Below are 23303 nucleotides of genomic sequence, written 5' to 3' on the forward strand. Positions count from 1 at the left end.
TCAGCTGGGATAATGTCCTTGCAATGGCATGAGAATGAAGGTGACTAAAATCCCTGCTAAAGGTTTGTTACCTCTGTATGAACTGGGAAAGTGAGTGAAGAAATCTCACGACTGTTTCTCACTCCTGTTTGTTTCTGTAGGCGTTACCTTCAAGCCATTTTAACAGCTTTATATTTTACCCTAACAAAGCATCTCCCAGCTCTTGCTTCTTACCAGAATCACTTAACATCTCACTGCTGCTGCTCTTTGGAGTGTGCAGCCGTTGTAGCTAGAAACACCAGTCACTTGTATTCCTGCTCTGAGGGGCTGAGGATGCTGTTGCCTCCATATTCAGAGCTCCTGGCAGCAAGAGGAGCTAGCAGAAATCAGAGACGGAGCTCAGGCCACCCACCCACAGCCACTGCGAGCATTAACCTGCCGGGGAGGCTGGCTACCTGTTTCCTGCCTGATTAAAGCCAAACTTCAGTAACAATATCACAATAACCCAAAAGAAGCTGAGATTGCAAGAAGATCATCTTTATTAGAGGAGATACAGCAATTCAGTACATGAAAGAACTAGAAATAATTGAAAAGCTAACCCAATTCACAAACTAGTCACCACTAAATGGGTGAATCTACCAAAACTTTGTGAGGCCAAGAATTTCTGTGCTTGAAGAGAGTAATTTCCAGCAGTTTGGAGTGATTCCTCAACGTTTCAATTCCTGTGTGTTGTCTGCTTTTTCTCATTTTGAAGATGACATTTGGAGGACTTTCAGTGCTGTTTTCCATCTGCCAGCTTGTCTCTTTTGTCTACAGTAACATGGAGAGAAAGAACAGCAATTACTTGAGCATAACACGAGACCCCCCTGCACTGGGCGCTGGGCTTAGTTTGTGTCTTGTCTCTCATTCCCTTCTCTCAGAAGTTTTCTTCTTCGTAGCATTGATTTGAATCATGTATCACTTTTACAATACAGCTGACCTTTAAAAGCTCAAGGAAAGTTTTCCTTGCATGTTCATACAATTCCCCTGAGCTGTTCAAGCTTAAATCTCTTGTATCCTTTCATCTGGGGGAATGATTAAGCGTTTTGTGCTTTACTCAGCCTTTACTGTAGCATAGTCTGAGATTTTTTCCTGATGTCTAACATTTAATGACTGAAATTTGTTAAATTCTAGCCAGAGTCATCATTCGTTACTTATTAGATTTTTTTTCTGTGACACAGATCAGTGCAGCAGCCCAGCCTCTAGAGTGGACACAACTACCATAATGGCTGTGTTATTTCCTTTTAGAAAATAAAACTCCTTTGACTCCTAAAGGTTTCCTGAAAGAGAAAGAATTCTTACCGACAGTTCCAGAAAGGGAGCCAAACATCCTGTAGAACAAAGAGAGAACAGTTGAAAGGAGAGGTAATACATCAAATGCTGCATGAGATGAGGGTGTATGAAAGCAAATTCTCTGTCAGGTACATTTTGTATAGAGTCAGAGAAGAGATGGTCGTCTCCTTGCTTTCCCTCTCAGCTCAGGAGAGAGAATTGTGTAGGAAATATATTATTAAACTACTGCCGTGGGAAAAGACAATTATGGAAAAGAAGGAATAAAGGAAATCAAAATCTTTCAACTCCTACCTCATTTTTTTGTTCCAGGCTATGAGATATTTTCCTCCTTGAGGCTATATGTGAAATGACAGGTAGCTGTGCTCACATGTGGGAGGGCCACTTAATGGCTGTCAAAATAGCTAGCTTGTCTGCCTTCACTTCTCTTCAGAGTATTTTCTTGTACACTGAATCCTATGAGGCATGAGCTATGTAACTGGTAACAGGAAGTTTGTGGGAATTTGGTGTTGATCCTGATATCCTGTAAAACATTACTAACTGCACTATGTTTCCGGAATGGCAGCAGCTAATGAGTAGTTATCACTTTAACAGCCATTAGTTGCATCTAATTGCTTGTACTGCTTGTCAGTTTGCCTATTTGTTTAGAAACTCTTTAAGGTACTCACTCAATGTAAATGGGAATTGTAACATTTCTAGCTCTACCATGGCCCAGAAAAATTAATTTGTTGACAATTTTAGCACCCCAGGAGTATTTTAGGTTGTGTTTACTGTGGTGCTGTGGCCAGTGAGCACCATGGCATGGTCAAACTTCATGAGGCTGAGCACAAAGGTTTTCTGCAGTGAGCAGAGTTACTTACTGGGACTCCTGGCCTTCCAGGAGCTGTCGGTAAGTAGCGATCTCTTGCTCCAGTCGAGTCTTGATATCCATGAGGATCTTGTATTCGCTGTTCTGGCGCTCCAGATCAGCCCGGAGCTCAGCCAGCTGCGCCTCCATGCTGCCAATGAGGGCCTGGATCTGTGCCAGCTGGGCACCGTAACGCCCTTCCGTGTCTGCCAGGGTGCTTTCCAGCGCGGCTTTCTGAGAGCAGAGAGGTTGGAGGGGAACCACCAAAAAAAAGGTTGCTGCCAGATGCAAGGCTCCTTGTAGGGAGGGGAATATGTAGCCATTTCAGTGGCGGGGGGGTTCATGCAGTGCAAGTTTTAACGTACCATGCTGAGCTGGGACTGAAGTTCTATTTCCAGCCCTTGGAGGGTGCGTCTCAGGTCAGTGGCTTCGGACTTGCTGCTCTGCAGTTGCTCGGTATTGACAGCTACTTCACGGTTCAGCTCTTCAGTCTGAAACAGGGAAAACGTTACAGGAGAAATATGGGGCCTCTAAGTAGAGGTCATAAGGCTTTTACAGCAGTTTTGTGTGTGTTTTAATAATTGTTTCTTTCATGGATGTTTTGGGTTAGTATTTGTATAGTATGGAGTTTTTTCTACCTTGTTGTGGAACCAGGTCTCAGCATCCTTCCTGTTCTTCTCAGCCATGTGTTCATACTGGTCTCTCATATCAGCCAGGATCTTGGACAGGTCAATGCCTGGAGCAGAGTCCAGTTCAACACTGACTTGGCCAGCTACTTGCCCTCCCAGGGCACTCATTTCCTATGTGGACACGGCAGAGGAAGACAAAAGAGGGTACAATCGTGAACTGAAAACATTATGAACATTCTGTTTTTCTTCAAGGGCTAATGTCTTTCCTACTCCCTTTAAATGCTTGCAGGGGGGATCTTAGTTTACCAGTCTACACAGAAATCTTTTCTTCACTGTTGGAGGGGACAGGGCAATCCTGAGGGACTCATCATTTCCACACACTGGTTTCCTAACGTCACTTTCAAACGTGTTTCTTGGGGGTTTTTTACCTCCTCGTGGTTTTTCTTTAGGTAGGCCAGCTCCTCCTTTAAGTTTTCAATCTGCAGCTCCAGGTCCGTTCTAGCCAGGGTCAGCTCATCCAGGACTCTGCGCAGGCCATTGATGTCGGCCTCCACGCTCATGCGAAGAGCTTGCTCTGTTTCAAACCTTAAAAAAGCAAAACAGGTTAGCTGATTAAGCCACCCCACCAGGAAACATCTTATTTGCTGTAAATGTATCTGGTTTTGTAGGATTTATGACGTAGCAAATGTTATCCAGCGTTGAACTTCCTTCCACATATTTTACATGATATAAAATTTTCCATGATGCTTTCAGCAAATACATAAAGGGCTGACCTGCAACAACAGGATCTAACTAGTGTCCGTACGGAGATTTTATAGGCATGCCCTTCTTTCTGCGCAGCCACTGCCCTTTGGCTCAACAAGGGCTTTTGCCTGCTCAAGAGACTTTTTCCTTTCAGAAATTACTCACTTGGATTTGAAGTCGTCAGCAGCCAGCCTGGCATTGTCAATCTGCAAGACAATCTTCGAGTTGTCGATAGTGGCATCAAGGATCTATAAAAATGAGAGTTCATTGCTGAGGCTGAAACAACTCTGTTACCTTCTTTCCTGATCCGAAGGTAAAGGAGTTAAGGTTCTATTGCATCTGTAGCTACACCAAATAAAAGTGCATTTCATTTGGACTCAGCAGGAAAGTATCAATGACCTATAGCAAATACGTGGCGCAGATTTATCACAGTACTTTTGCAGTGATTGTCAGTTAGGGACAGGTCTTCTTACTCATCTGGCATATGAAGTGGCTTTTAGCTAGAAGTCCCACAGCAAGACCAAACTACCTGCTGCCTTAGATGGAGAAGACTCTGTTGAGCCAGGGGGTAGATGATGTTTCTAGGGCTGAGGCAAGAAACCTATTTCCTGGGGAGATGCAGAGGAAGCAAAGCCTGCAGCCTCCTCTTGGCAGGACTTGTTCTCATTACGCATTTTCTTAACAGTGGGAAGTGATTACAAGGGCTGTATGAGTTTAAAATAAATGGCATGTTTGTGTTTCGTGAACAATATGGGCTCATATTCCATTTGTATAGTCTTTGAACACATTTTTATTCCCTGGAATATCCAGGATAGTGTTTATTGATTCTTCTAATGCATCATGAAAGCCTCGAAAGGAAACTGTTTATTTAGAAGTAATCACTGTTAATTTTTACCTAGAAAGCATGTGGTTTTTTTGCCTGCCACTTCTAAAACTCAAAACCACAAAACCAGCTGGAACAACATTTGCTCTCCCCTAACTAGGGGAGTAAAAGACAGGAGGGAAAAGAATGCTAAAAGGAGAAGATCTAATTGGAGTTCTGCCTTTGCTGGAGCTCCGTTCTTGAAATCAGTAGAGAATGTGAATGGGTTGAAGCAAGGAAAAAGTAAACTGCGTGGGAGCGGTCATGAACTCCAAGCTGAACTGTGAAAGCTAAACCTCAAGTTTTCTTTCACTTATTTACATAGTTTAATCAGCTCCTGCCTGGGTCTTCCGGGGTGTGTATCATCCCAAAGTGATCTGTTGTCAGGTACCCAGGGGCTATTGGGGCATATCCTGCAGTTATATGTGGGATTGATCACTTCATGGCTGCTGCTTCCTTCTTCCATAAGCCCAATGGTTCAGCACTCTTATTTCAATTCCAAGCTTAAGGAAGTGAAATGTGGAAGAAAAATAAATGTCTGGGGATGAAATCTTGAGCTGCTGTCTTCACATTTACAAAACTATACTTAGCCAATTTTTATTTCTACTGTTAAAGCAGTGTGTATGTGCCTCTGAAGTTTTTCAAGCTATGTGGCAGGTAACAGACTACAGAGATAGGCAGGTTGCTGTCACTGTTTGGCTCTCCTTATATTTATCAGTATATATATGGTCATATATTTATTAACTGGTCATGTATGTGTATATGACCAGCATGTGTGTGTGTGTACATGTGTGTGTGTGTCTAGATCTGCTTTGTTAAAAGCGTTATCAGACAATTAAGTACTAAGGCACCTCAGACTGACTGTAGATAATTCCATACTGATAATTTTCTTTGTCCACCCCGCCCCATCATTACATACTCATTTCATCTTCCTCTCCTTTTCATAAACTGCAATGCCTTCTGGGTGTTTTCCTGGTGAAGTTTTTCTCATTGGGTTTTTATCCTGCCTTCTTAAGTGCAAATCTAAGATGATTTTTAATAAATATTAACACCTACCTTGTCTCGAAGGTCTTCGATAGTCTTGTAATAAGGACTGTAGTCCCGAGCTGGGCCTGGTCCTTGTTTTTGGTACCAGTCTCGGATTTTAGTTTCAAGATCAGAGTTTGCCTCTTCCAGTGCTCGCACTTTGTCCAGGTAAGACGCGAGGCGTTCGTTCAGGCTTTGCATAGTGGCCTTTTCATTTCCTGAGAGGAGGCCATCACCGCTCCCCAAACCACCCCCATAACCGCCACTAAAGCTGCTGCTAAAACTGCTGCCATACCCGCCACCCAGGCTGCTTCCTAGGCCAGAAGAGACAAATCTAGCGGAAGAGACTGACACACCCCTGCCTCCAGATCCCCCATGGATGCTTGGAGCCCTAAAGCTACCTCCACCGAAACGGACTGAGGAGCCACCAGGTCCCCCTGCCACAGAAGAGGTAGTTTGCCTGAAGCTGTAGCTGGCCATGGTAAGAAATAGGAAGGACCTAACCCAAGCTGCAGCTCACACCGTTTGCGATCCTGAGGCAGGAGTGTGTGCTTTGTTCCCCCACCCCACCTCTTTTATGCCTGTGACAATGGGAGTTGTCTGCAGAGCCTGTTATCTGAGACCCGTGGAATTTATCAGCCTTAGCCTTCTGCCAACACGGTGATTGCTCTTATTGGTCAGTTGCCTTGAAGTGGGCTGTGTTTCTTTCCCAAATACCTTCACGCACAGGAGCTGATTCCCTCCCCCTGACCGCTGCCTCTTGAAGCAAAGGTGGGATTCAGAGGCGGCGTCACCCTGCTGAGGGGAGCATTCATAAATCTAGTTACAGATTACCTACATGGAGACAAAAGGGCTGGGAGCGCACAGCCCTGCTGCAGCCAATGCTGCGTCCGCAGCGAAGTCACACGACAACTTTCTCCATGTAATCTCAGGAAAGAGTTTTCATACAGAGTGATTAAGTTAGTAATTGGTAGACTGATAACAGAGCTTGAAAGGAGCCCAAATGGTGAACAATATGTGTGGATCTTGACAAAACAAGTCCCCACCCCTCCTTTTTCCTTATTTCCCTTGAGAAAATTCTTCTTTCAGAAGTATCATTTTCACTGTTTCTTTCCTTGCCCTCACTTCCTTTCGGGCTGACAGCAGCAGAGAGGGTCTGACAGAGAACATACCTTCTCTGAAAGAGTCTGGCTTTCTACAGAAACAATCCTTTTCAAGGAGCTGTGGCTGTATTTGTAGCAGAGAAAAGCCTTAAACTTCTCTGAGTACCTGGGGAGTGAGCAACAACAGAAACAAGTGCCTGATTGTACATCCAGTCCTTTCATCGCTACTGAAAGAGGGAAGTAAATGTAAGGACCATAATCACTCACTCTTCTGGTCTTTGAGATTCATGAAAATGTTATTTCTAAAATGTTTAAGTCCTCTCCTATCCAAGATGCATTTTCAAAGGCAATGTTGCCTTTTTTACTGCAAGCTCCTCCATGAGCATCCCTAACATACGAGTGGATGCTCACATCTTTTCTTCTATTCTCTTTCTTTCAATGTATCCGGTATTTTACACCACACATTAGTGCTGTACTCGCTGTGTACAGAGAGGGATGGCAAATGGCAGGGCAAATATAGGTAGGGTAAAAGAACAAATATACAGGCTGGAAGCTGGCCAAGGCACCTGTATCAACAGCCCCATTGGTCTGTGTCTAATGTGAGGCTCTATCAGAGAGAGGAATTCTGCAGTGACTCAGGTACGGAATTCATCACTTGATAGGTACAATATATGCACCACACATTACCTGGCTGCGATGCTGTAGCCCAGGGGCATCACAGCTGAGTTCTTTTCTTTCTGTAGACTGTTGCGTTCACACAACTCTCCAACGTGCACAGTAAAACCGTACAGCCTTTCCTAAGAGATGCAGAGGATGCTTCTGTCTGCCCAAGACACGCTGGTCATTCCTTCTGTAGATCTGAGTGTCCTGTTCAGCCCTGCCCTGGGTAGGAAAAACCTGCCCAGCAGGTAACTGTTCCAGGTCCTGTGAATAGGTGAAATAATAGTGTCAGAGAGTTGCAGCCTGCCTGCAGACAAAAAGAAAGCTACAGAACAGTTATTTTATTGTTAAAGTCCAAAGTCCATACGGGTTGTTTAGCTGAGGAGAGGGGAGGCTGAGGGGAGACCTTCTCGCTCTCTACAACTGCCTGAAAGGAGGGTGTAGCAAGGGGGGAGTCGCTCTCTTCTCCCAAGTAACAAGCAATAGGATGAGAGGAAACAGCCTCAAGTTGTGCCAGGGGAGGTTTAGACTGGATGTTGGGAAAAATTCCTTCACCGAAAGTGTTGTCAAGCATTGGAACGGGCTGCCCAGGGCAGTGGTGGAGTCACCATCCCTGGAGGGATTTAAAAACCTTGTAGATGTGGTGCTGAGGGACATGGGTTAGGGGTGGCCTTGGCAGTGCTGGGTTAACGGCTGGACTTGATGATCTTAAAGGTCCTTTCCAACCAAAATGATTCTGTGATTCTGATTCTATAGTTAGAGCATAAAGAACGTAAGTCCATGTGCTTTTCTTCACTGAGCAGAAATGCAAGAAGCTTAAAGGAGAACAAATACCGGTGTATTCTGATTTGTCTTCTGCTGCAAGGAGAGAGGAACATCCTTCCCTCTAGTCTCCTTCATCATTCCCTAAACTCCCATGTCAGGTCCTCAAAGCAGTGTATTTTGAGGTTTAGCAAAATAAAATGCACATTTATCATTCTGCATAATATTTTATGATCCAATTAATGAAAATTGAGGTCTGGAAGGCCTCCACATTCCCTCTGACAACCCTTGAGTAAAATCAGCAATCCTCGTGCATGGTACTGTTAGAATATCGATAAGGGACTGCAAGCAGGTTAGGTTTGCTTCAGCATACGGGGAAAAATTTCCCAAAGAATGAACTGCAATTCTTCGTGGCAGTTTGGAATTACATCTGAAAGTGTCAGGAGAGGAAAAGTTTGGGAGACACTTGCAAATGGAGTAACTATTTAACTTATTTATACCACCAAATCTATTGTAAGCTTCTAGTAGCAAATCAGTCCCTTGTGCAGCCTTTTTACTAGAACTGCATTCTAAGTTTCCAGAAAGGTTTTGATTTTCTTTTAACTTTACATCTCTCTTCTACCTCAATGGCTGCATGTGTTTGCTTTTGTTGGGACTCCCTTAAGGTGATAACTTGTGCTTAAATGCTTGGAAAAGCCTTTAGTGCGGCAAAGTATTTGCTCAAGAAAGAAGGTGCTTTTATCATTCTGCATAGGTCCTTTGATGCCTGCTACAATCGGCCTAATTTATTGTAGGGTCGGCTTTGCCCTAAAGGAAATACAAGGAATGGTCAGCAAAGGGAATTTCCTTTATCTGCAGCTTATCTGAGGGTAAGGAGACACATTCATCAGAGCCAAGTCATCCAGTAGGTCGGTGGAAACAGCCCACGCCCAAGCTCCTGGCTGAGACCTGGTTCTGCTTGACATTTATCTGCTCTGCTTTACTAGTCACTACCACTTTATAAAATTGTTCGTATTGTTTCAGGGGATTTTTATTAGTTGTTCTGTAAAACATTTTTATTGCCCTTGAGTAACGCTGGCATATACTTCACTCTTCTCACATCCTACTAAATATGCTTCCAGGGATTGCTAATGCAATTACAACTAAATGAACTCTGTGAACATTTTAACCTACTTTATTGGTGTCTGAAATTCCACGGAAGCTTCTATAGATGAATGAGGCAAGTCAGGTTATTATTCTGAATTTACATTTTAAATCTTTAAGTGTTTGTCCCTTCTGACAATTCTTCCTTTCTACCTCTGCTTCCATCAGTGCAAATGTGCTTCTTGACTCTTTTGTATGTACATTTTCGGTCTTCATCTCTTCTGCTCATCAAACCTTTGGCTGCCCCACCCTACTGATCATGTCCTGTGCCCTCTTAAAATCACAGCTTTGTATGTTTTTCTCCCCTATTGGAGGTCATAGGCATGAAACATTTGAATCTCTAACTGAAACATAAAATCTTCTATTTTTTCTTTGAACTTCCTTGTGGAAAGAACTAACGATAAAGAGCTGATCTGCAGCTGGTACTGAAATGACTGTTGAATGTCTGTCTAAGATACAATTCTTAGCTTTCTTGCTTTTATATCCCATCATTAATCATTTTTTTAATCCTCACAAGCCTTGCATTGCCACATATTCACTGAATGCGCCAACAGATTCAAAGACAAGAATGTTTACATGCTGAAGAGGCAGGTCCCAGCACAGGCACACACAGATGTGCCCAGTTTGGAAAGAGGGTAGGTAAGAGCAGAGCGCACCACTGATAACTCTCTCAAAATTACTCGTTTTGCAGATTAGAGGGAATGTGGTTTGCTGAAGCGAAATGCATGTGGGTGCCCCGATTTCTGCATTGAAGAGATGAGAAATAAGGTCATACAAGGGTTCAGTTTTAAAAGAAATTAGGAGCGGAAGATGCAGGACAGCTCATTTTTATCCAGGGGTCTCGTTCCTTCATGGCAGAAAAGAAATGATGTTTCTGTTATTTGAGCTGAACTTGAAAGGTATGGATTCCTGTTCAGCTACAGGCTTCTTCAGTGATATTGGGACATATAATTTAATTTCTCAATGTTTGTCATTTATATAATATTTGAATAGATTAGTACGAGGAAAATACATAAAAGATCATGAAGAACTCAAACACTTAAATAACTGGGAGCAATATAAATACTTGGCAGATACTTGAAACTGGATGTGGTGTTTACTTTTGGAAATGCCTCAGTATAGTCTCTCTTTCCCTAGAAACATAAATAGCTTCAAACTCTTGACTTCTCTGTCAATCCAGAACTATAATGATAATGCACATCAGGGAGTAAAGTACCTGAGATGGGAAAATAAAATAGATTTTCTTATAGCATGATTAAAAATTGTGTGGGAAGAAAGGATCAGTTAGTTAGGCCACCAGCCCTCATGAGTGAAAGACAAGCCTCTGGATGTATTTTTACGCTTCCTGTAACCTGTTATCTGGTTGGTAAATCTCAGCAAGGTATGATGGGGCTGGAAACTATTGTTGAGAGTCAAATGTCTGACTGGCGAGAGGACGTGTTCCAAAAGTCAGGTTTGTGCAGGCAGCAGCAATAGGCAAGTTAGAGGCTGCTGCCAAAAGCAAATAGACTGAACCTGTCCCAGGCTTCAGAGGAACCGAGTACGGGCTGAGCGCTTGCCGTGCCAGCTGCAGTTCTGCAGTGATTCATGCTGAAGGAGGAGGCCTGGAGCTGTTCAGAGGGCACTTTCCCATAGGCCACATGGAAAATTCCTACTAAAAAAAAAGTCCTGACTTGTTAAAAACACAAAATAGATGGGTTTCGTAGCACAGAGAGAGATGAGCTATTTTATTCTGTTCATGTCTGTAAAACATTTGGAGAGCGTATTTGTATTTGTACTATTTATGTTTATGTGCTCATATATTTATATTTATGTGCATATATTTATATATTTGTATTTCTATACTTATATATTATTATTTCTCTTGCTAATTTTATAAGAATATATTCTGATCATAGTGACAAGCCACAGCTTCCAGTAAGGGTAGAGGTTTTACTATGCAAGCATTAAACACACGTTCTTCATCAAATTAGAAAACCAGGAGCTCTCTTTGCACCCTGCTGATGGACCCCATCAACCGGATTTGAGCTTTCCCAGTCCCACGGGTGGTTTCGTACTGATTTTTGTTTGAGATAAATTCTCAGAGTCTCCAGATCTCTGTTAGGCTCAGTGAGAAAATCAAACTCGGTGTTGTTCTACAAGGGCAAGTCCTGTAGGCGCTGGTTTGAAGAGCCACTGCCAGGGAGGTGTTTTACAAACAGCTTGTTCTCATAGCAACTATCAGCTCACAGGGAAACTCGTTCTGCAGCCCTGGTTTTGTCTGCCCAGGATGACTGCTTACCTTTAGGGAAGGAAAAGGGTATTTCTCATTACTCTAACAGTTTGCTCCGTTTTCAAAATAGTAGTTTATAGGCAAATTTCACAGCATGTGTGTGGCAGGTAGGTTGCCTTCCTGGGCAGTCCTGGCTGCTAACTACAACTGAGAACCATGGTTTTCCACCAGCCTCTGATACTCGTATTCAGCTTTAAATCTTCTTTTCATTAAACACGAAGGTCTGCACCAACAGTCTACATATTTTGGTCATCCCAGCACCACCAAATCACGCTGACTGAAATACTTGCTGAGTGCCTTTTCACTCTTTTCTAATGGATTCAGCTTTAATAACTAATAAAACCTGTAAGATTCTGGTGACATGATCTTTAACAGCATTTTCTGCAGAAAGGAGTTGTCAGAATTTGTTTAAAATCTTTGCGTGTATGTAATCACTATGAACTTTTTGGTAGTGCCGTATTTTCTGACAGCCTGACATTGGGTTGTGGGAAAGAACTGAACTAAGATTAGAAATGCTGTGAGAAAATGTTGTTTAATAAAGCTGTAAGTCCCTTGATCCGCAGTCGCGCTCCTGCTGCCAGGGCTGGTTGAGCACAGGAGTGTGTGCCAGGGGAAAGGTGTTCCCTGCAGCCAGTCTTTGCAACGCATCTTTGAGCGTGGGCTCATAAATAGGGGGTTATTAGGAGTAATTGCAGCGTGCATAAACTTCTCTTTAGGCAGTACTAAACAAGTTACGAAAGTCAGCTCCAGTGCACCTGAAATGGCGTGTTCGCTGTATCAACCATGAGAGAGTATTTGCCCTTGATGTCTGTCGTAGTCTGAAAGTGCTTAAAGAAATTCAGCAGTTAGTTGGGATCGCCACTCCAGAATGTTACGTGTACGTGAAACTTAGTAGAAATCTGTTACTTGGAAGGATTTTCCTACAAGAATTTTTGTACTTGCTTAACTTGACTGCTGCTATTTTTCATGATTATGGTAGGCTGGTAAATGTGAAAAATACCACCAGAGTAGCTTCCTTTCATCTGATTTTTTATCAGAGGCACAGTGAGTCACAGATTTTCTTTCTTCATGACTTGAAGCCGTGGTGGGGGCCAAGAGGGAAGTTTGCCTTGCGGGGGCTGGCTGAAGCAAAGGGCCTGGCCAGGGCAAGAGACTTTGGAGAGTGTGCACAAAGGTGCGAGGCTTAGAAGCGATGGGCTGATGTACCCGTCCGTACCTGGCCGCTGCCTTTGCAAAGGAGAACATTCGCTGCGAGTGGAGACCCTGCGGGTACTCGGTGTCCTGACCCAGCACGGAGCCCCGCAGAGCATTCACTGTTTCTGGTTCTTGTTTTGGATTCTTCCCTATCTGGCTATTTCCCCTCTCACCTTCATCTAACCTCCTGAAAATGTTACATTATGCAGGCGGAGATGATTAATTTCCAGAATTAAGAAACTGAAACACACCCGAAGATTATAATGCACAATACCTTTGGTTGCCTTTGGAAGCAGTGACAGTACAAGATGTCAGTGTCTCCAGTCCCCCCTGCAGGCCTGCTTTTTAAGCACAGCACCATTTAATTGAAACTCATTCTTAATAACATTCTTCTCCTCTTCACTTGCTAATACCAGGCTCTCTGTCTGTCTGTGGCAGCCACTGTTGCTACTAAATGAGTTGAAAACAGAGACTAAACAACTTCAATGCTAATTAAACACAGGGAAGAACAATCCAGGAGGTTTTGACTTAGTCTGAATTTGCTGATTTCATATGGAATTACCTCAAAACCTGAAGGCAGAATTATGTGAAACAGATGCTTCCTCTCTTTCTCTTCCCTGCCCTTTGTAATGAATCAATTTCTAACCTTTTTACTGTCTGTCTATTCATTTGGTTTGTTACCCCATTGGGTATCACAATGTTACCCCTGTGGAAAATGTATCCATTTTATTATTATTTAAGCTGTTCTTTCCTTGGCCTAACTGTTTCCCAGGTCTGAGTCTTGAATTTAATTTTGAGACTGTATTGAACAGTTTCTGTCACAAATCCTAGTGTATGTTTTCTGAATTTGCCAGTAGAGGATGCTGTGCGAACCGTGCTGCGTTGTCAGCTTCAGAAAAAGCCCGTCCCTGGCACCCGACTGCAGGACGTGCTCTGCTGTGTGGTTACCCAAAGGAGCAGAACTGTGCGGCACCACAAAAGAGCAGAGTACAACATTCCCTTGCACTGACACTGCAAGTGTAGACTGATTTCAGCTCACTCCTTGTTTTGATGGGCTTTGACATTATGACGGGCAAATTATGCTCTGGGAAGCCCTGCCTGGTAACTCCAGCCAGCAAAGTCAAAGGCAAGCCAGAGGCGGGTGTGCTCGGCTCAGCTCAGCTCAGCGCTGGACGTGCCCTCAGATCATTACCCTTAAAATGCTCTGCAGAGACTGAGGGCAGCACACCCAGCACGGGGGTTTCTCCCCTTTCCCACTTAAGAGAGACAGCAGAAGGGAAGCGGGAGACTGGAGAATGTTCCTGACAGACAGCCTAGAGCACAACTGGCTCCTTTCTGGGACCAGAAACATTCTTTCTGTTTAAGCTGTGGTTAGATAAGGTATTTCATCCCCAAGTCCATTGTAGCTGGCTAATGCTGCGCTTTAGACCTTTTTTTTTTGAGGTAGTCAGCACTGGTTGATATGAGAAGTAAAATGGAAGGTAAGGCAGAACATGAGTCTCTGTTAGCTTGTACAGGAGCATGAGAGTCCTGTTGTGACTCAAGGGAGAGGTATTTTTGCTTTGACTTTACAAATCTCCTTTGTTGTCTAAGGAAATAGCTTCTCTGACTCATCTCTTTTTTTTCTGCTGTGCTGAGAGTTTGGCTTCGGATTGTAACATGCAGGCAGTTTGATGCCTTTTTAAATAATACATTGTTATCCCAAAAGATGGTATTTTACCTGACCTGAATCTGTTTGCAAACCAAAGTGCAAGTGCAAAGCTATTTGACAGAATAAAAAATGTTCGTGGTGTGTGTGCTATTCGGAGAACAATGAAGGCTTGTGAGACCCACCCTTACTTGGTACGGGGCGGCGGCTGAATCACTCACCTGATATGTGGTAGACCCTGTTCAGCTGCTTTCGCAGCCCATTGCAAATCAGAGACTGAAATACAGATTTGTAAGTTTTAAATTAGTCAGATATTTCACCAATTTTTCTTCCTCTGTCTAACGTAAGTGTGTTACATGGAGTGGGGCAGTTTTACTGAGACAGATTGAACCTGGCCTCCACCCATCCATCCTCCACCCCTCCATCCAGAACGCTGTACAACCATGGAGCTCGGAATACTGTCTTATGAAATAAGAGTACACACTTGCTTTATTTTGAACCTTCAGATAAAAGACCTGCACCCAGATCTTCCAACATATCAGGAGGAATAATCCTAACAATTGAACTTTGTGTTATGAGGAGCACTTCTCTGCACACTCATCACTCATTTCCTGATCTAATCCTTTGCTTTTATTGAACAAGGTTAGACAGAGCCCTCGTCTAAAAGCTGGGAGAGAGGGCTGCCTGAATGTGGTTGATTTCTCATTCAGTGACCCAAAGGAAAAAGGTTTTGATTTGCCAAAATTTTCATGAACTTTTGGGATTAATTAATCCTGATTGTTTTAGTTCAGCTGCTGAACTGGTAAATCAACTACTTGCACAGCCCTTGCAACGTACACTGTGAAAAAGGGCTTCACCCAGCCTTTCGTCTTCCCTATAGGTGTCACTCTTGAGTTTAATGTGAATGTATTCGTTCACCTCCAATATTTTATCCAGACATCTCCCGATGAAGTTAGGATACACAATTTTCTTTGGGGCCGTAATACCTTAATTTCCCTGTGAAGGTGTATGTCATTTGTTCCACCTAAATTTAAATACAATATTAATATACCAGATAGATTGTTGGGGACACAGTTTTCTTTGCATTGCAGAAAAGTAAAGTTTTATTAGAGGCATTGTTATCAGCAGAAAGTGGATCACTAATTGCACTGCAGATAAGCACATGTAGATACAGTGATTGCAGGTGAAGAACGATATAAAAAGGAAGAAGTGGATGATTTTAGGGGAGTCCTAGAAATTATTCATCTCGACTTCATGAATAACATCTGTAGAGCAGTCTGTGCGTTGGGCAGGTACACAGAGCATGTGCTGTGTGTGTGAGCGCGTTGAAGGCCGGGCTGCTCAGGTGGCAGTAGGTAGATCAGGGAAGACCGATGCATCAGTGGTATCTTAACACACTCTTGACGGCCCTGTGGAATCAAAGAAACCATTACTCCGATGGCGAAATCAAGTGTCTCTTGCAGCACTGACATTCCAGATGTATCCATTATTGAGATGTCCATCTGTGTTAGTGAGAGCGTGGGAAAAGAACTTAGCTTGTTTCTGTAACTGAAGCTAAGACACCTCGAAATTAAGAGATTTGATTGCAAACAGTTTAATCCCTGTTGCAACTGCAGACGTAGAAGTCATAACACAAGGGATAGTATTAACAGGAAAAGAGATGAAACACAAAATATGAAAGCCACAGGACAGGATAAATGAGGATTCTCTTTGGAAGATGTTTCTTACCTGACTTGTCACTAGATTGACCATGAGAGTAGGAAGTAGATGAGTAAGAGTGGGAGGATATTCCCCCTCCTTGGAGAGCTCCTTGAGATGTTCTGTGCAAGGAAAGGAGTTTTAATGAAGGGAGCGAGAAATACATTCATAAAGAGGCATGCTGTGACGTGAGTGCAGTGCGTGTAACAGCTCAGCTTTTCCTGGACCTTGCAAATATTTCTTTACATTTTTTTATTTCATTCCCTTCAGCTGTATTTTCCTAGAAAGTTGTAGAAGCAGAAATAACAAAAGACTGTAGAAGTATAATTGTACTACTGTCTCAGTCCAGCTGTGCTTGCTCATCTGCTGACAGAAGGCAGTATATTATGGTTTGGTTTTGCATGGTGGTTCCTCTCACGGAATTCACTCTGCCAAACAGGCGAGGAGGAACTGATTAATTGAAAATATGTCACTAACTATATGCTCTGTGTTTCCCTCTGTGTTTGATGTGATTATTAAGTTTATAATATAGGCATTTCAATGCAGATGCTGTGAAGAAATCCGTTGTATTTAGATTTCAACTACAGACTGGTAAAATATTCTGCTCTGTCTTCTGTGGCTCCCAATAGAGAAAAGGTTGTGACAGAATTTATGCCCTTATTTGCAAACAGATTACGTACACAAGGTCTTGCTGTCCGTCCTGCAGCAGTGCCCGGTACTGAGCAATCTCCTGTTCCAGGCGGGTCTTGATGCCCAGGAGCATCTTGTACTCCTGGTTCTGGCTCTCCATCTCACAGCGGATGCTGGCCAGCTCCTCCTCTACAGCGTTAATCTGCCCTTGGATTTGTTGCAGCAGGCAGCCATAGCGAGACTCGGTTTCTGCCAAGGAGTTTTCCAGAGAGCTTTTCTGGAAGTGGAAATGCAGGAGTTTAGGGCAGAGCTCTACCCCTCCCTGCCCACTGCGAGGAGGGACGCGCCCTCAGCGACCCTGCCCCACGTACCGTGCTGAGCTGTGCCTGCAGTTCGATCTCCAGGTTCTGCATTTCGCGTCTCAACTCGGTGAGCTGGTGGCTGCTTGTCTGGATGTCCTGGCTGCTAGAAGTGACCTGCCGATTGACTTCTTCGATCTGCAGGAGTCAAGCCCCAAACACACTTTCTGAGTGAGAAAATCCCTTCAGGAAGCAGATTTGCTGACTGAGAACTAAGATAGCTGGGGAGCCTCTCCCTTTCATCCTGTCCTCGTCGAGGACAGCCTAGTCATTGCTCCCTCCGTAGATCCCGACGTTGCACCCACCTTTGCACATCAGACCTGGCCAGCCCCTCCTCTCCCACTGCAGTCCTTCCCCAGCAGCTTTTTCCTTCCCATTCCCCAGGTGGGCAAGTGAGGTGCAGGCGAGCAGCCTCCCCTGTTTAGCCAAAGGCACCGCGTGCCCAGTAGCGTCTGGGTTTTCCCGAGAAGGAGACTCCACTTTGTGCATTGCTGCGTACCTTGACTTCATACCACTGCTCAACCTCTCTGCGGTTCTTCTCGATGATCTGCTCGTATTCGTTTCTCAGGTCGTTCAGTATCTTTGTCAAGTCTTCGCCAGGGGCAGCGTTGACCTCCACGCTCACGTCGCCACCAGTTTGAGCCTGCAGCTGTCTCATTTCCTGCAGAGAGTGCGAAGAGAGAAACAAAGAGCACAGGTCATCTCTTGTGTTGGGGACAGTGGGCAAAGCAGTATCAAGGTACGAAGGAATGACAACCACAAGACCTAAGGCTGAATTTACTTGATAGGTAACTTTGGGAACCCCAAAGAATCAAAGGACTATGTCTTGGCCATGCTATTTATGATTGGATCGTACCTCCTCATGGTTTCTCTTAAGAGCAATCAGCTCATCCTTCATGGACTCCAGCTCGGATTCCAGTGAAGACCGGGTGCAAGTGAGATCATCCAGGAGATTTCTCAAGCCATTAATATCAGCCTCCACAGTCTGACGGATGACCAGCTCATTCTCATACCTGTACCAAAGGAAAAAGAGGCATTACATATTCATTTTATTACAATGCATATGGTTGGTCATACCACTTGGGACAGGGTATCATCACCTGCATTCATGAATCTTGTAAAATTCATGACATGAAAGATACGTCAGGTTCACAGAGAGGTACTCACTTCATCCGGAAGTCATCAGCAGTCATCTTGCTGTTATCGATGTCCAGAAGCAGTCTGTTATTGTCCACAGTGGCAGAAATGATCTGCAAAAGGGGAAGTTGGAGGGGAATCTTACTGTGTTCAAGGCATCCAGGACAAGAAGAGAGAAGACCCAAAGCTTTGGCAGGGAATTGTTGCGGGTCTTGGAAATGTTTTCTGCAGTAATGCAGGGGCCACAAAAAGTTGTTGGAATGCTCTTCCATGAGAACTGGTGTGTGCAGGATTTTGGCTTCCCCAGCCATTCTGATGAAAGAATATATTGATGGGGGAAAGAATAGAAGAACATTTATGGTGGGAGATCACCAACACCTATGGGTTTCTGCACCCTGGGTGTCTAAGGAAGTGTAGTCTTTGTCGCTGATGCTGTAAATTGTCTCGTTATAGAAAAAGCTGATTGTAAGGCAAGGCCTTGGTCCTTCCATCTGGTGTATGTAGGAGTGTGCAGAGGGACAGGGAGTTCAGATCTTGCAGTCCAAGCGCTTTGGCTTTGCACTCCATCCAGCTGAGCTGGGTGGGAGCAGAGGGAAGGGCTGGAAGCCACACATGCCTGTTTTGGAGCCACCTGTACACCGTGGGCTTTCAGTTACGTGCGCCAGCATGTTTGGGCCTGGTGGAGCACTCCTTGATGCCTCGGGCTGTGCCCCCGCAGCACAGCCCTTGTGCTTGTGGGGCGGTGTGGGGGTTTGCTTCCCCAAGAGATGGGAGGCACAGCTCAGCAGGTTTATGCCTGCGGTACCACCAGCAAGGCCGTCCAGTAGCTCCCTCCCACCCCTGCAGAGCCAGTGCCAGAGGGAAGGAGAAGTCCTTACGAGCAGGACTAGCGTGCAGGAGATGGAGCCGCGTCAGTCGGGGCTCTCCTACCTGATTTTGGAGTTGTTCGATGGTCTGGTAGTAGGAGGTGTAGTCCTTTGAGACACTGGGAGCCTGTTTCCTGTACCACTCCCGGATGTGGTGCTCGAACTGAGCATTTTCTTCCTCCAGCCGTCGCACTTTGTCCAGGTAAGCAGCCAGGCGGTCATTGAGGTTCTGCATGGTGACCTTCTCATTGCCGCTCAGAAGGATGTCCCCCCCAGCACCAAAGCCTCCGGCAAAGCCACCACCAAAGCCTCCTGCCAGACCACCACCAAAGCCTCCTGCCAGGCTGCCAGCGCTCATGCCCCCTCCGTAGCCAATGCTGCATGCTCCCCCCCCATAGCTCCCACCGCCTATCACAGAGGAGGCGTATCGCCTGCAGGAGACGGAGGAGCTCCTGCCACTGCCGCCACCACAGCCGCCTCCACCTCCACCGCTCCTGTAAGAGGTAGTAGATGTTCTCTTGATGCTGCAGCTCATGGTGGAAGTGTTCAGCTCTCCAGCCCCAAATGCAAAGCCTGCTGCGCAGCTTGATACAGAGAACCAGCCTGCAGCCTTCTGTCCTCGCTGGTGGCTATTTATACCCTGTTGGGTGGGTGTCACCTGTGAGGCCGTCCAGCTTCCCATGGAGTTTGCCAGCCTCAGCGCTCCTGCCAAAAGTGATGTGCCAAGGGGAATTTCTTTTGGGGCTTGGGGCTGCCCTCCCCGTAGGCATTGTGTTTGCATGCTGATGCACACAAATCATGCGTTATAATTTCGGGTGGGTGGCTGTGTGTTAGATTTTGTTTCAGATATTATGCTGCTGGCTACTTAGTGAGTGAGACTCATTTTAATAGTTCCTCTTTGTAGTCATTTTTTGTCCTGAATACAGGTGGTGAAAGCAGCACCTAGTTACTCTGTTTTAATTGCAGAACTGGAGAAACATGAACTCAGGCACCCTGTGCATGGGTCTTGTTTCATTTTGCCTGCAGAACTGCCAGTAACTGACACTTGGAAACAGAATCTCTAAGAACTTGGGTCCTTCCCTTCAAAGAAAGCCCATCGTGAGTACTGTCTGTCAGAATGCTCAGTGGCAAAGCTCAATTGAATAACTTTTGTGGAAGCAAGGCTATTTCTGTTCTCACCAAACTCTGGTAGTATCACTCCCGAGAAAGGATCCTGTCTTGCACAGAGTGATGGACATGTAATGATGTCATTGTAAAATTCTGTTTTTTTTAAAATTTTCTGCAAATTGCCAGTCACTCAAAGATTATTTCAAACTGAAATGGATGTGTAGAATCTATAAGGCATCACTGACTCTGTCTTAGGAGAGGAGAGCAAAAGGATTCAGCTTTTCAACTTAGCAAAATGGAGGCTAAGATGATCATCAGCCTGCTCTTGAGGAAGGAGATACCCGGGCGATTTAAAATAAAGGACAGTCCTGTTGTCCCCAGAGGAAAGGGCATAAGCTGGTTTTGAGTGTATTTGGGCTGGAAACTACGGGAAGCTTTTTATCTGCGGGAGGCATAAGGGTCTGGAAGGTGCTTCCATTGCGGGAGCTTTGGATGGAAAAGAGAAACAGTTTTGAGATTGACCTTGATCAGCTGGTGGCAGGGATTTTATCCTCGTATAGTACAGGCTGCTGCGATGCCCCTTTAGATCCCCCTTGCCTCCGATCTTTTGTCTCTCTAACGCTGCAGAGGTCTCTAACACTGCTGCACAATCGCAGCGTTTCTGTGGGAGAACAGGATGTGATGAACCCTTCTTTGGAAAGGAAATTTTGCCTTTAAATAACTTTTGGAAAACATAAATTTTAATCCTGAAAGGCAAGGGGCTTCTTTATGTTAGAGTTAAACTTTGATGGGAATTCATCCCTATTTGGAAGTTAAAAATTACTAGTTCATTTCGTTGTTGGTTTCTTCATTTGCGATCTTATACACAGCTTGCTGCTGTGGCTGGAGCAACATTTTCTCTCTTAGCCACAACGATTATGAGACCCATAAATGCTCCTAATGCATGTTACGGCTGTCTGAAGAGTCATAGAAAGCCATTTACCCTCTTTCTTGATACCCCTACACACATTTTCGTAGATACGCTGAAGATAATGTAATACTTTGATCTTCATAATTATGATTGTTCTTTTATTGGTCGCTCTCTAATTATTTACACGTCAGAACCAGTTGCTTTGCATGTGTTATTGAGACTGAGTCATCATTATTAAAGAATAAAAATTATTTTCTCACAGGGTGTGATTCCTTAGTCATATTTTCCTCATTAGATTGTTGAAATGCACCTTTATTCTTCCCTATGAGGTGTTTATTGCTGACTGGCGTTAATGCCAGAGGTGTTGATTTTATATCTTCTTCTCGGCATCGTTGCATCATAGCATCTGACCCAACCATTTCAAACATTTCCCAATGCTGTAATTTCATACCGTCAACAGATGCCTTTTCTCTCTCTCTGTCCCTCTCTCCTTTTTTTGAATAGCTGATCTAACTATGCTTGCTGCTGTAACTCTATCACAAATATTTAAACTTCAGACTTTCTGTTCTGTAACTCATGGGTATTTCCACGTCTCCTATGCATTTTTGGTCCACCATCCTGGGGACACAGCTCTTTGGACTGAGATGGCTGTTGTGAGTCAATTTGGACATACCGATTTACTTCACAAGCCAAAAGAGCCGGGTCTCTTAAGGTGCCATTACCGTCACAACCCTTGCGATGACAGAAAAAGGTCAGACATTTTCTGTTGTGGACGGTGTGGAGGTTCCTCAGCCATTTGAAGAGACTGTTAGAGCTTTGAACTCATATCTTCTCCTGGAAGACTTTTTGCTCATAATGCACCTTATGAACCTCTGTAAATCAGAAAAGTTTATGTGAAGTAACAGTGTTATGAAGCCTTTCCAAGTGCTGTTTACTCACTGGTGAAACTGGATGCAGAGCCCCAAACAGATACTCTGAATCGGCAAAAGAACCAAAAGTAGTCAGTGGTTTTCACAGAAGCTGTGATGCCATTACTGGATGTCTGCCTTAGTCACACAGGAGGGAGAGGACAACCTCAGAAACAATTACTGGAATTAATTGTTCTACAACAAATGAGTCAACTGTGGTCTTGGTGGGGAGAGTGCTACTCCCATGAGTTTCATCAGGATCTCCATCTGTGCGTTCCTCATCCATCGCCCACCACCCTTCAGCAGCACTCACCTGTGCCTTTCTTCAGTTTGTTCAGAGATGAACCATCTCCATTGCCCCAGATTCTATTCTTATTTTTCTCTTATGTGACCTTCTGGGATGGACACTTACACCTTGCACGTGTGTAGACCTACAGAAAATCCTCTTAAATGTGAGCTATTTTAATTCTACAGTCTATCGAAATTGTTATTCAGTAGTCCTTCCTACCACTGAAAAAGGAAAAGTTTAAAAGTAATTCCCAAGAGAAATGAAGCTCTTCCAATACAGCAATCCTTTCCTGTCTCTGTCTCTCTACCTGCTACAGGATGCTGTTATTATCAATGATGTTAAGTCATCAAATCCTAAATTCCCCCCTGCCGAAGCCCTTTTTTTTCTTTCCTGTAGATCTCTTCAGAACAATACGCAAATCTATCGCTTTTTCTAAGAACCCTGGATGAGGTGAAGTGAGTGCCGGGAGCAGACAGGGGTATCAAGATACCTGATCAAACATATTAGGAGGTTTCTGGAGCATCTGCCAGCCTTGGATGGAGGCAGCGAGGCGTGCTGTGCTTTTGGCACGCCTGTGGCGTGTTCCATGCATCTTCCCCAGCGCAGCCCTTGCCCCATACCCAGGCGGAGGGTAGTGCCCATGAATCAGTGGTGAGACGCGGAAGGCGTTGTGCTGTCGGCAGGAGGAGGACTCCCCCGGTGATCTAACCCTGCCGCAGGGACGGGCAGCTCTGCAGTGCGTGCGCTCCTTTCAGTCTGAACATTTTGTGTAGCTTTGGTTTTGCAGATTTAGCTTAAGACTCTTCATACTGCAGCCTAGTTCACAAAGCCCTTACACTCTCAGAGATTAGTTCAGAAACGGGGAAAGACGTACTGCAGCTCTGGTGTTCCCCTGAGTTCTCTGGCTGTGGAAGACTCTTTTTAACTGTTCTGATACTTCTCGGTGCTTCTGCAAGATTAGAACGAAGCAAAATAACCTTTCAGCACTTATTTGTATACACTGACTGTAGTTCAAGTTTCCATAATCCTGCCTCAAAAAAGATGTCTCCTTAAGCTGTTCTGGCTATGTTAAGTACAGCTGAGACATGAATGACTTCTGGCAGCCTTTGGAGATCAAAGTCATGTTTGCATTTGCTTTACATCACTTTCTATACTGTTAAAACCTGAAATGAGCTATTTTTTTCTTTGGAGAAGGGCTTTT

At 44.5% G+C, this 23303-nt stretch overlaps 2 protein-coding genes across 2 annotated transcripts; both read right to left on the bottom strand.

Annotated features, from left to right (window-relative positions):
* Positions 1-751: 751 nt before the first annotated feature.
* On the bottom strand, positions 752-5896 carry LOC137673843 (keratin, type I cytoskeletal 19). Its single transcript, XM_068418884.1, has 8 exons — positions 5447-5896; positions 3694-3776; positions 3213-3369; positions 2794-2955; positions 2521-2646; positions 2169-2389; positions 1321-1349; positions 752-789 (listed from the first exon to the last, which is right to left on the bottom strand). The coding sequence occupies exons 1-8, from the start codon at positions 5894-5896 to the stop codon at positions 752-754; spliced, it is 1266 nt and encodes a 421-aa protein (XP_068274985.1).
* A 9856-nt stretch (positions 5897-15752) lies between these two features.
* LOC137673975 (keratin, type I cytoskeletal 16-like) lies at positions 15753-19423 on the bottom strand. The gene is made up of 9 exons (XM_068419039.1): positions 19348-19423; positions 18953-19296; positions 18053-18135; positions 17742-17898; positions 17385-17546; positions 16898-17023; positions 16577-16803; positions 15927-16018; positions 15753-15808 (listed from the first exon to the last, which is right to left on the bottom strand). Exons 1-9 carry the CDS (start codon positions 19421-19423, stop codon positions 15753-15755), a joined length of 1323 nt encoding a protein of 440 aa, XP_068275140.1.
* Positions 19424-23303: the final 3880 nt, after the last annotated feature.

The sequence above is a fragment of the Nyctibius grandis genome, chromosome 26 (assembly GCF_013368605.1).
Source record: "Nyctibius grandis isolate bNycGra1 chromosome 26, bNycGra1.pri, whole genome shotgun sequence".
Taxonomy (NCBI): Eukaryota; Metazoa; Chordata; class Aves; order Nyctibiiformes; family Nyctibiidae; genus Nyctibius; species Nyctibius grandis.

Bases quoted from the DNA above. Each gene is read 5' to 3' on its own strand.
- LOC137673843 (XM_068418884.1), bottom strand. From the start codon at position 5,896: ATGGCCAGCTACAGCTTCAGGCAAACTACCTCTTCTGTGGCAGGGGGA. The intron at 2,647-2,793 runs GTAGAAAAAACT...TCCCTGTTTCAG, and splicing joins AGACCTGGTTCCACAACAAG to ACTGAAGAGCTGAACCGTGA. The intron at 1,350-2,168 runs GTAAGTAACTCT...TTTGTTCTACAG, and splicing joins CTGGAAGGCCAGGAGTCCCA to GATGTTTGGCTCCCTTTCTG.
- LOC137673975 (XM_068419039.1), bottom strand. From the start codon at position 19,423: ATGAGCTGCAGCATCAAGAGAACATCTACTACCTCTTACAGGAGCGGT. The intron at 17,547-17,741 runs GTACGATCCAAT...CACTCTCTGCAG, and splicing joins TTAAGAGAAACCATGAGGAG to GAAATGAGACAGCTGCAGGC. The intron at 16,804-16,897 runs GTACGTGGGGCA...TTCCACTTCCAG, and splicing joins TGCAGGCACAGCTCAGCACG to AAAAGCTCTCTGGAAAACTC.